At 37.4% G+C, this 13,648-nt stretch overlaps 1 protein-coding gene across 1 annotated transcript in view; it reads left to right on the forward strand.

Annotated features, from left to right (window-relative positions):
• The first annotated feature begins 2,116 nt into the window (after positions 1-2,116).
• Positions 2,117-13,648, forward strand: part of LOC137657320 (beta-TrCP-like) — a 51,759-nt gene continuing 40,227 nt past the window's right edge. The window contains 3 exon segments of the mRNA XM_068391654.1: positions 2,117-2,238; positions 10,942-11,299; positions 13,640-13,648. The exon segment at positions 13,640-13,648 is cut by the window's right edge and continues 110 nt beyond it. Coding sequence (XP_068247755.1) covers positions 2,194-2,238; positions 10,942-11,299; positions 13,640-13,648 — 412 coding nt within the window. The 5' untranslated portion in view covers positions 2,117-2,193.

Raw genomic sequence — 13,648 nt, forward strand, 5'->3', positions numbered from 1 at the left:
GTCTGGTGTCCACCAGTCAGGAACGTTACCACATTGTCCACCACAACCTATTGATATTAAACTTATGAATGGAGGTAGTGACATGGACGTAGGTGTAAATATAATAGATAAGAAATTGAGTTTTAAATGGGATATGGCATAGTGGACAGTTGAAGACATTACTTTTCACAAGATCATATGATTTGGAAGATGCGACAATCAAAGAATTGTATAAGTTATAATGAAAATATTTCGTTAGATGATTAATATGGACCCGCCCGAGAAGTAGTTCACTCGACTTCAGTGCAGGGTTGGATTTAAACCCAAAACAAGTAAACAAGTAAGTAATAAGAAACTCAAGAAGCTAGTAAAAAGAGATTGAATGTGTTTGCAACAGGAGAAAGTATAGAGGGTAAATAAATATAGAGGAGATAATTGATCAATGCTGATATGGATTGTGGAAGAATGGAAGTGGGAATGTATATCTTCTTTCCCTTAGTTATCCATACATTAAGTGGATTACACTTTAATATAAAGATTATAATGGTGAACATTTTGAGCTACACAAATAGTTGGACACTCCGAAATCCATTAACAAATATTTATAAATGAAAGCTTTAAGAATATTGAAATCAAAATAATAAGATTAATTTTGAATACCTAAATGATTCTTCACAAAGCTTGTATCTCTCTCTCTCTCTCTCTCTCTCTCTCTCTCTCTGTATATATATATATATATATATATATATATATATATATATATAGAGAGAGAGAGAGAGAGAGATAGAGAGAGAGAGAGAGAGAGAGAGAGAGAGAGAGAGAGAGATACAAGCTTTGTGAAGAATCATGTAGGTATTCAAAATTAATCTCAATATGTTGATTTCAAAACATTCTCTCTCTCTCTCTCTCTCTCTCTCTCTCTCTACATATATATATATATATATATATATATATATATATATATATATATATATATATATATATATATATATATATATATATATACAGAGAGAGAGAGAGAGAGAGAGAGAGAGAGAGAGAGAGAGAGAGAGAGAGAGAGAGAGAGAATGTTTTGAGTTGAGTGAGCGCGCGCGCGCACGAGCCCACATCCCAATGTAAAAGTCATTCACTTAACAATCATGAAACAACTGTTTACCTCCAAGCTCTACTGATTGGTCCAGAGAAAACAAGCAAATGAAAACCACTATTTAAAGGCCAGATCGAATGATGAATCATAATTGATGCTTATAGCTGATTTATCTATAATCCCGATTGCTCATCTAACTCTAGGAATAGAATGACATAGGTGATCTTAATTGAGGCGGGTATAGAGGACCAATTATTGTCTCTGCCTTGTTTCATATAACTTTAATTGCTATTTAAACGACAATACGACCATTTAAAACTTTGCCTAGAGAGAGAAAGTACAAGAAAGTTCTAGCTGATTTATCTATAATCCCGATTGCTCATCTATAGGAATAGAATGACATAGATGAAATTGAGGCGGGTATAGAGGACAAATTGTCTTTGCCTTGTTTCATATAACTTAAATTGGCATTTAAACGACAATACGACCATTTCAAACTTTGCCTAGAGAAAGTACAAGAAAGTGCTTCCTCTTGACGCAAATAGGAAGTGGTAAACCAGAGAAAAAATTGATAGAATACGTATTTCAGGTGTACACGACCTCGCAATAAGATTCACATTGGGTAGGTATATACGCAGTATATACGCAGTGAATGCGTTCGTAAGTAAACCCTTTCCAAAAGGGGAAAAAAATGGCCACATATAATTATTTTGAAACCAGCGGTGGATTTCCGCGCCTCCAAAACACATCATTTTGTTCCCGTGACGTCATAGTTCCTGGGGTCTCTTCCTGGGTCTCAACAGGGTCTTAAACGGTCCCGAGTGACTAATATAAATTAGGATCAAACTCTATAGATGACACGGAATAGAGGATCGGATTCTTAATATCGTGTTAGCTGTTATGATAATTACTTACACAAACGTGAATATATGTATATATAATATTTGTTTGTGTATTTTTAATATTATTAGAGATTTTAGTTATATTATAAAGTAATTTTATTTATATATCTATAAGAATTGTTTACCCGACTGTCATTTGTTTTCCAAGTCACCACCTCAGAGTCTTCCGTCTATTGTCAAGCGAATGGAGGTGGAGATTTTCTCTCCTGAGTTCTGTCAGCGGCGATGGATACTGAACCTCTTTTAGATGATAGCCTAGATTCAGTGGAGGTAGGGTGTGCATCCCAGGCCGTTGTTTTAACCCCTTTCTCTCTTTTATTTGACCGGAAATCGTGCTTGGAGGTCGCCTCAAGTGCTAAAATAAGGCGAAAAGGCGACACATTGGTCCCTCTGGATCTAGGTTTCCCAGGTCCGTCTCAGATGAGTGAAGGTCAATATTTAACTTTCTTTTCATATATATGGAAGGAAATTACGGTCAGTGCTGGTTAGGAGTGGCTATTCTCGAGGAAATGTCCGTCTAGGCAAAGTGAAAAGGGGGAAAAGCCAAGGGGGAGAGAAGTGATAAAGGAATTTACGAGGTCACGACCGAGAGAGGGGGAGATAGATAGATAGAGAGAGAGAGAGACCTTGATAGATCGGGTTAATCGCTTCCTTGTGCTCATTATCTTAACATTACTTCGTCCCGTGTTGTGTTGGTTTGCAATCTGGTTCCCGTGTGGCTATCTGGTTAGAGGTATGTCGTGAAATTGGGCCCCAGGTGGGGCCGAATGGGTCCTGGGGAAGTGTGGCCCAATTTAATGGGATGGTTGCTTAGTAGGAAGTGTACGAGTCACTTGACCTAGACTCGTTTAGACTTTGCAGACTTGTGGCTTAATATATGTCTTGATTCCAGGTCAGTATTGTGCAGGATAGCTCGGCCAGCCTGGATTATTCTCTAACTTGAAGGGTAGTTAGGTAGTATTGGACCAATTGAGGCTCAGAGTGATTTCGTTTTTTATTATTTTAATTACAGTTTCCTAATGTATATAGATCTGGAAGATGGGTACGTTTGTAGATCATAGGGTCACCAGGCCTGCTACTCGCATAGAAAACGAGTATCCTTCCTGTCCGTGTTTGTCGTCGCCCATAGTTTCTTGGGAGCCTTTGTATATCAGCGGCCAGTTCCTCCCTTGTGGAATAAAATTCTACAACTAACCTAAATTTTCCCCCTAACCTAACCTACAAGCTGTGTTCTTACCTACTTATCTAATAGGGATCGGGCTAATATCCTCCTGCGACCCCCCTTACACTGCCGTATTGTAAGTTAGCCGTAATCAAACGTACAGGTGGCTGCTATCATACATACACCCCGTTTTTTTTTAATATAGTGTAAGAGTGTGTTAGTTCACATACTAACATTAATTATACTGGTTTTAACTCCGCCGATGCTCGTTACGCTTGCAATTAAACTATATTTTGTGCTCTTCTGTTTTGGCAAGCGGTACATATTGCGCTATGCGAGTTAGCCAAGTGGCCGAATATTTTTGCGGAGAATAAATGGAGGACCCAACCACCCCCACACTATCCAAGAAGTGTTATAGGATGACTCGCCACCTGTACCGAGTCACTGCATAGCAGACCTCAAAACTGCTGAGAGTTGGCAAGGGGAGATTTGCCAAATTTGCAATAGTTAAGTGAACTAGATTTTATATTTACCCAATATTCAAATTCTTATCAAGGATTCTTGAATATACTTAGGCAAATAATTTCTTAGTAACTCCTGGTGTTTTTGAGGTCTGCTAACTGTTGGTGAATCTACCGCAGACCAACAACATTGATTAGAAGACTGTCGAGTCCTCTGTTAATTCAGGGGTGTATGCATAATGACGGCTGAATAAGATTACGGCAGTGTAAGGGGGTCCTAGGGGGAAATAGCCCCCTACCCCGTTAGGTAACTAGGCTAAGTAAGGACACGGCTTGTAAGTTAGGTTAGGTCAGGAGGAACCAGCCGCTGATATACAAGGGCTCCCACGCGAAGTTTGTAGCTTATGATTGTAAACACAAGTAGTTTACAATAAGGGCCACCCATTTAACATCATTTCTGTCATCTCTACTAGTTAATATATATTATTATTAGTAGTTATGTCACTTTACTTTTTATCAAAACTGTAATTCTTTGGTTAATATTTGATACTTTTACTACTAGCGTAACTGGATTTCGCCTTAAGTTGACAAGTGGGCTATTTTGGCATTTTTCTTGGTTATTATATGGTACTATAGTTACTAGAGAAACTGAAATTCCCAATTAGAAGTGGACGATTGCTTGCTAGTTTGGCATTTTTTTCCATATGGTTAATCGTGGCAGGAGTATAATAACTTCAGTATCGGTCAATTGAAATTTAAAGCCTATTTCTTAATAAAAGTCCATTGTTTACATTTGGGACACTGATGGTGGTTATTGCGCATGCGTTGTATGCATTTGGTATTGCCAGCTCTTTAACCAATTAAGAGCTTGCAAATATTTATGCATAAGTTCCTGGATATTGTTCTACAACAGTCATTTTTTCCACCCTCCCCTTCAGTTTCAGCTTGACTACTGTCACAAGATGTCTCCGAAACGGAAGTACAATGTATTTTTTAAACTTAGCGTAATTTTGTTTATTTTGCTATTATGTTTATAACACTGTTCAGTCAATAGCTATTGTTGCTCATATGAAAGAAATTATCCCTGAATTAATGACCCACGTGATTGGCGTGGATAACATCCATATTCTGCCTGCCAGGACAGAGGAGCAGATAGGTAATGTTAATTCTTCAAGCATAGAAAGCCACGGAGGGGCAAAAACCATTAGAGGTACGTGATGTGAATCGTAGATAACTTTAATTTCCAGCCACTCACGTGTACCATATATTTTCCCTACTGGTCACCTAGTTTTCTTTATACATTTCTGACCATTATTATTGTTGCAAATCACTTTTTTTTTTTATATAAATTTTCCCCACTCAAAACCCTGGTTACTCACTATGATCCTTCATAATTGTTTTCATAAGGTTTTTAGGAAAAATCATGAACAGGTGGGCTGCCCCGATAGTCATTGTCAGAAATTTAAGAAGAAACTAAAGACATAACTTTTCACAAGATCATATGATTTGGAAGATGCTACAATCAAAGAATTGTTTAAGTTATAATGAAAATGTTTCGTTAGATGATTAATATGGACCCGCCCGAGAAGTAGTTCACTCGACTAAAGTGGAGGGTTGGATTTAAACCCAAAACAAGTAAACAAGTCAGAAATGTGTATAAAATGAGATTACAAGTAGGAAAAATATATGGTTCATGAAATTGACTGGAATTAAAGTATCATAGTTATATTTGATTCACATCTTGTTCCTCTAATGGTTTTTCCTCCGCCGTGGTTCGCTATGCTCGCAAATAAACATCACTTCACTGTTCTTCTGTTTTGGAAAGCGAGATATGGATGTGCTGCACACACCAATCGCTAGAGTCCTTATTTTGGTGATATTTTTTTATTTAAACGTGAGCAACAATACCTGTACGCTGAACTATTTACCGAAATTAATTACCTAAATAGGTGAAATTACACTGAAATTTAGACATTGGAGACATTTTATTATTATTATTACTATTACTATCCAAGCTACAACCCTAGTTGGAAAAGCAAGATGCTATAAGGCCAGGGGCTCCAACAGGGAAAAATAGCCCAGTGAGGAAAGGAAATAAGGATATAGATAAATGAAGAGAACAAATTAACAATAAATCATTCTAAAATAAGTAACAACGTCAAAACGGACATGTCATATATAAACTATTAACAACATCAGAAACAAATATGTCATAAATAAACTATAAAAAGACTCGTGTCCGCCTGGTCAACAAAAAACCGTTTGCTCCAACATTGAACTTTTGAAGTTCTACTGATTCAACCACCCGATTAGGAAGATCATTCCACAACTTGGTTTTCATTCTTTCTTTCAATGTAGCTCTTCACTTAGCCACATATAGTCTTAATGGGTGGAAGACAAGTAACTTTGACTATTCTGATGCAGTCTGAACACATACTGTACAGTACTTGTTTTCCATGTTCCATGTGCACTTTCTCACCATTTGTAACAGTTTGCTGTTTAGCAAAGGTTTTCTGACTCCCCATTTTGCAATGCTATTTTTTTTTTTTCAAATGTCATCGGCGGAGTGTCTAATTTGATGGAGTGGTAGCTGAGTATTGTCCGAAACTAGTATAACAGACTGCGGGAATATCAGTTGCGTATGGAACCACTTTTCGAACACAGCTATTTGTCTGGTGATAATAATCTCCGTCAGTTTTAGCATGGGCTACCAGTTGTGTGTTTGGAACAAAACAGTCTTTAGAACCTGCATGGTAAACATTAAAGCTACCCCCTTTCCTTGATGGTTGTTCGAAGCCTTTTGTCTTTGAGGAGCTTGTATCTGTCAAGGATTTACCAACAGTGTAGTTTTGGAGTACCCCGGTTTTTTCTAATTACTGCATACCCTGTATACTGTATTTGGATGTTATTTGTGTTGCATCCGTTTTTCTTTTAAAATGATTTCCGCAGAGACAAAAAATTGTCTTTGTCCATAAGAATTGACAACCATTTACTTTTACATAGCAAAGAGATTCTCTACTACTAGAAACAATATTTTCTTTCATTGCTACCAGCACTTTGATGAAAGTAGGAATTTCCTTCCAATCGTAGAAACCAAGAATTGTTCTTTGTAGAACATTTTCATCAAAGTCAGTCACTGGATTCACTTAATTTGAAACACTGGGGATTTCAATATGCTTTCTGTCTCATACTTTCTAGTTTGGTCTGTGAATATTTCTAGTTTGGTCTGCAAATAGTCATTTCTGACTTTAATTTCTTAAAATTCTCATTTGATAGCCTCCAAAACATCGGTTAAAATACCCCTTCATTGTTTTTCTAAAAGGAATGATTTCAGAACATTATAGACCATTTCCTTGGCCTTGGGTGGTAGTTGAAGGCGTTTGTGGGAGTGCCTTTGGTTGTCCATTGTTATCACAGTAGATGATAAAGAGCAGTGACCCTGACCCTTAATGACATTGACCACAACCTTTTCAAGTCCCTGTACAAAGCATAGGACCCTTACACTCTAATCTGGCAATGCCGAGCAAAAAATCATGTACCAATAATAGGTGAAATAAGATATATTCAGAATCTGTTGAAAAAAGACTATTTCTGAAACGTATTTCATTAGACTTCTTGACCCTACTATGATTACTATACCATAAAATTGGCAACATTTGACATCTGCACAGCGATCTTATAAAGTCTGACAGAGTATAGGCCACTGGATGCTACCATGCATCTCTGGATCCTAACCGAATCCAGGTCTCTGGATTCTAACCTAACCTAGGTCACTGGGTGTTATTGAAGCTTGGACACCCTGCTGTTGCTTCAGAATTTGATTGTGTCATGATATTGGAACAAAAGATCAACCTATCAACACAACGGGGCAATGTGATTGATAATGGTTTATTCACCTGCCAGATGTACCAAATATTATACCTGGTATACCATACAGGTACGTCGTATTTTTGTATATTGCATACAGTAATAGATTTAAATGTTACTGTACAACTACTGAACGGACTGTAATGCCTATGAAATTAAGGCCGGGGGATGGGGAGACCTGTTAGAGCAGTCTTGTGTATCTTTGGGAATTAATCATTTTAAAACCAATGTTATTTCTGCTGTTGTGTTGGTTGTGTGATTTATATGTTAAATTCTGATAACCAAGTGTATGTACGATACTTGGATATCGGAAAAATTCAGGAATAAGATGAGGTTCTTTTTACACTTGCATTCGTAATGTTATTCCATTAAGTAAATGTTTGTGATTGCTCTAGCCCTGCTGATTACCTCTCAATTTCCGTAACTCCCATATTCTTTCAAGTTGCCTTGGAGTATGTGACGCCTTAACGATTTCCAATGCTTTACAGTCTTCTCTTGATAGTGATCAGGAAGTGGGTATGATTGACCTCGATTTTAGTGCAGCCTTTGAACATTTTAATTGTGGCCCTTGTTTTCAAACTTAAACAGATGGGAATAGGTGGGTCTTCTATTGATATGTCTGTTGAATTTTTAAGCAATTAATTGCAAAGAATGGTAGTTGATGGTACCCATCAACAAACATTACGTAAGGGTCTTTGAGGTGGCCTACTGGAAATGTCCCTGCCTGGTGATTGTGGGGTTAGTCCTGCTCAAGCTAGATAGTTTCTGGTTGTGAATACAACCTCACCATCCTTGTAAGCTAAGGTTGGGTTTTTTTTTTGGGGGGGGGGGGATCTTTAGGTCTACTGGCTGAGTCATCAGCAGCCATTACCTGGCCCTTGCTGGTCCTATCTTGTTGGGGGGGGGGGTGTTTGGTAGCGTCGTGGGCTTCTGTTTCAGAGGTCCCAAGTTCGCGTCCCCCGCTAGGACGTGGATATCGTGAGACCTTCTACCGGGGTTTACTCCCCAGGGTGGCGCCTGGGGGGGAGGTTAGAGGGGGCTAGTGATAGTCCCTGCTGGCTTATGGTCGCCCGAGCAGAATGATGTAGATCATCTGAGTGGAGACCTAAAACCCGCAACTTTAACTTTTAACTTTTAATCATATGTATATATTGTCAGTCTCTAGAGCATTGTCACTGTCCCTTGCTTAAAACTTTGGCCCCCTATCTGTACTTGCTTTATTCCTTCTACTTTACCTCTGCTCTTGCTTCCTTTCTAACATCTTACTAGCCTCATCTAACTTTTATTGCAAAGTATTACTTGAGAGTTTTACCCTACTTGGTTTTGAGTGCTGAATGGCCTCACAGGCCCCTGGCACTGTTTTATTTATCCCATATTCATAAATCCAGTATAGTACAATAGTCGATAAACTTTTAACTATTAAGAAAATAAGACGCTTTCTCTCATGATAGTTATTTACTACAGTTATAACATTGATTGTATCTTCTTTTTCTTCTTCATCTTCTTCTTCTTCTTTTTTATTTATTTATTTATTTATTACTTTTCATAATTACTGTACTTTTAGCTTGCGCAGTTTAAGATGAACTCTGGTAAAGAAATGTACATCTTTTATTTTGATTATTGTGAAGTGTGCTGTCAAACGATCCCTTTCCTTAGATACTTGGAAGGATTATACAGTATTCATATTCCAGTATCAGAGTGAATTACAAATTCAAAATATTTTGCATTGCTCTTGTTCATTCATCTGAAGTGCCTTTTTTTTTTTTTTTAAATTATCTATTCTGTGGGAAATTTAGTTTGCCAATTGTTTTTGTTGTTTTTTCCCTTTTTTTTGCTTAGTTCACCTAGAAGAAAGTTTTGTTACTTGCTCTTTATAGAAACTATACTGTATTTATCAATGAGAACAACTGAAGAGTCTTATCAAATGTAAAGAAAAGCAGCTGAAAGTATAAAGTTGAAGCTGAAGCCTTCATGGTTGCACGAGTAGTTATGACTGTGAAGGCCATTTGTTGTGCGTAGCAGTCTCTATGCACATTTGGTGTGGAGACACCATTCTGGTACCAGAGATATCTTAACTCCTGAGAGTTACTTTGATTTTACTTGTGCTGTGATGCTTTGAAGAATTAAATCCAGATTGCCTACTTATGTATTTGAAGCAGTGTTTAAAACTGTACTAAGTTGGCCTCATTATGTGGTGTGTCGTTCTTGAAATACTGTACAGTGGTGTTAACAAATGGTGTTGAATTCCAATATTTATAATTGATTTTCTCTTATCTTTGATCTTCCCTTGTTTTTTCTTTATCATTACTTTTCTGTTATAGTTTTCCTTTTTTGAATTACAATATTTATAATTGATATCTTTGATCTTCCCTTGTTTTTTCTTTATCATTCCTTTTCTGTTATTAAAGTTTTCCTTTTTATAGGATGAGGATAAATCGTCAGATTCATAGTTTTCAGCTTTTTATTTAGAGCTGTAACTAGTTATTTCTTTTGTCTTTTGTTTGTATTGTCAACTTCCCTCAGCATTTATGTACTTGATCACAGATTTTGTATTGGAATTTTGTACTCTACTGTTAATCTTTATTCAATACTTTTTCTACACTAGTTAGAAAAAAGCCTTGATAATTCTGTTTTGGGCCTTTTTTTTTTAGCCAACATGTCGTCGTTGTCTTTTTTTTATTTATTTTTTTTTTAACCCATGGAGTGTCTTCAGTGTTGTCAGGTGTATGAGGAAACAGGAGTATGCGTAAAGAATAGGCCAGACTGTTCAGTGTATGTATAGGCAAAGGAAAAACTAACCGGAGAGGGATCCAATGTAGTACTATCTGGCTAGTCAAAGAAATTAATGACTCTAGCGATAGTACTGTACAATGTATCAATGGGTGGCTGGTGCCTTGGCCAGCGTACTGTTTAGTTGAATTTTAATGGTTTCTCCTATTTTACTTTAGTCATGTTCTTATTTAATGACTCCAGTTAATTACACAGTACTTATTGAACTTAGTACTTTTTTGTGTGGTGAAGTTAATTTTATAGAACCTTTGATGGTAGTCCTGTATTGTACCATCTTATCATAGATTCTTGAGAAAAGGAAGGTTGGGTGGATTACTTGTCACAGATTTTATTTATGGGGTAGTTATTTTTCATCTTGATCTGAAATACGATAATATAAAGGTAGTTTTAAGATTTAAGAAATTTGATAGTTTTACCTTGCCGGGAGTGACACTGGTTGGGAAGCAAGAGCAGGGTTGAGACTTTGTCTTGGGGTAAGCTAAGGATATGGTAGTCTAAGGGAGGTTTCAGGTGGCGTAGCCATATAGTTAAGTAAGGATACGGGTTGGAGGGTTAGGTTAGGTTAGCTTTTCAGAGTATACTTTTTTAATCAATTTTTAAATTTTTACCCCCAGCCTGTCCCAATGAACTACAAAGGCTCAATGGGGTTCCTTGCTTTTGTACGCCCTAATTGTGCACTTCTTCTATTTCCAGGCACCAATGACTGTAATTTATGACAATAACACGTCACCCATGAGTGTCACAACGAGCACCGGTGTTCGGGGCGTAGACGGGGCGAGTGACAATGAAGACTCGGAGCCCATGACGACTATACCCCTGACCCAGTCGTCGGGTGGGGGCGGAGGCGGAGGGGGGCGAAGGAAGAAAGAGTCCACAGCTCAGTACAACAGTGAGAGGGAGATGTGTCTTCAGTATTTCGAAAAGTGGAGTGAAATAGACCAGCTCGAATTTATGGAACACCTTCTGTCTCGAATGTGTCACTACCAGCACGGACACATCAATGCCTTCCTCAAACCAATGCTGCAGAGAGACTTCATTACCTTGTTACCAAGTAAGGTCCTTGTGATGGTCTTGTTGATATGATGGTGTTCCATTTAGATAGTGTTAGGAAAAGTTAGAGAAACATAACCCATTTTTTGAAATTTTTTATGTAATATAAATAACTAGGAAAGAAATTTTTGAAAAAATATTTAGATATTGATATTTTTTAGGATAATTTTCTTAGTTAATTTTTTTTTTTCTTATTAAAGTATGATTCATATGAACCCATTGCTCAAATGTTGCTTTACTCTTGCATCAATATAACTGTCACAGCCACTTATACTATAAATCAGGATTAAGAAGTCTTCACTGTACTGTATATACCCTAAGCTCTTGTGATAAGTGAAAGAGAGTGCAAGATATCACCATATGGGTCATGATATTGGCTAAAAATTTTTGGGAAAAAGCTGTGGCCTGAACAAATCGAAACATTACAAGTGTTGAAATTAAAAAAAGAGGCAGCTTGACGAACTTGTCATGATAAAGCTAACTCTTAAATGGAAGTCTAGACAACAGACTTGGGAATAAATTGTGGAAAGGGACGTTTTTTCCCAATTCCTAAATTGTGGTGCAAGAAAACTCCTTCCTGTGTAGAAGCATATCTCTTGAGGGAGCACTGAAACTTTTTACCTTTTCAAAGAAACTTTGAAGGAATCAACTTGTAGTGGAATTCATGCTTTGGTTAGAGTAGTGCCCCTCTCGAAACACTAAGTAATGAATTAGGATCATTTTGCATGGTAGATATTGGCAATAGGGTTGTGGTGGCCGATGTGGTAACATCCTTGACGGGTGAACGCCAGACTGGGGTTCGAGTCCCGCTCAGACTTATTAGTTTCTTTGGTCTCTGCAACCTCACCATCCTTGTGAGCTAAGGCTGGGGCCTTTGAGGGAGCCTATAGGTCTATCTGCTGAGTCATCAGCAGCCATTGTCTGGCCCTCCTTGGTCCTAGCTTGGGTGGAGAGGGCTTTGGTGCTGATCATATGTATATGTGGTCAGTCTCTAGGACAATGTCACTGTCCGTTGCCTCTGACATTTCATGAGCAGCCTTTAAACCTTTAATAGACATCTTATATAAATTGTCAATGGCAGTTGCTGTGACAGACAAAAAGCCTCTCCCAGAAATGATGCCTGACAACCTTCATAGTTGTAAATTGGAGGTTCTAGGCTGGTTTTTGAGTTTAAGGAGGACTTGAACTATCCCAAGGCTAAGAAAGCAACCTGAATGGAGTGAAGGTGTTAACAATAGTCAAGATTGTCACTTGCCTATATCATCAGATCCTGGTATTTGTTGCTGGATCCAAGTTTGTAGTTTTTTTTTTTTTTTTTTTTTTTTTTTACTAAAATCAGGGTTCAGAGCGATATCTCACACAAGTTGGCCAACAGCTACTCCACACCTTTCTAATTGCTTTGCAAATTTTTTGGGTATATTTACCCCTCCAACGAAGTTGTTTACTGAGGGTGTCTGCAAATAACTTTGGAACTCTTTGAACAAACCTTGCAAATGATGGTAACAATTCTCCTCTCCCCAAGAAAAATTTACTTGCTTGTATTCCAACTTGATTCAGTAGGTCGTAGTTTTATATGACATGGCCTCTTTGCATTGGCAGCACTTGAAGAAGATTGTAAATTATGAATGCTTAACAGCCGAGGGAAATGGCTTTTAAACTCCAAGAACTTAGTGCATTTGTTTTTCTCCTCAGAAGCCGAGTACAAACCCTTTATCTGAAGTTACGAGATTGTAGCTCAAATTTAGAAGTGTATTAATGTGATGGTGGTGATGATGATTAATGTGGATTTAACCTGTGGTTACTTGGCTGCTGTCCATTAACAGTGCTAAATTTGAGCTGGATACCTCAAGTTTTCTAAGTGTAATGGGAGAGTGTCCACTGTGATGTGTTTTCTCCAGTGAGTGATGAACTTTCCATTTAAAGTTTCATGTCATTGTTGGCTAAATCTAGTATATTTATCCGAAAATGATTTAATTACTAAAATCTCATTTCCATTGTATAAAGTTCATTGTCATTATCCATGTATTCATAGTATTGATGAATATTAAAGTCATATTACTTCATTATATACGTTATCCCCCTCGTCCTGTAGACTTAATTATGATGAAGCACCTTACTAGAAGAAAGGGCATTTATGAATGATAGACTGCGCATAGGACCATTAATGGAAGTAAGGAAAAAGGTTGCTTCCCCCTTGAATAAATTAGGCTACTGAGAAAGTCTTTGATTTGTTGAATAGAGAATAAAAGAGGCTTGTAAGGGTAACGTGACATTTAAATTGAGCTGTAATGATTTTGGATTGATATTTTATTATTGTTAACTCTTCTGTATTTGATTTCAGAGAAAGGAC

Source organism: Palaemon carinicauda, chromosome 18, assembly GCF_036898095.1.
Source record: "Palaemon carinicauda isolate YSFRI2023 chromosome 18, ASM3689809v2, whole genome shotgun sequence".
In the NCBI taxonomy this organism is placed as follows: domain Eukaryota; kingdom Metazoa; phylum Arthropoda; class Malacostraca; order Decapoda; family Palaemonidae; genus Palaemon; species Palaemon carinicauda.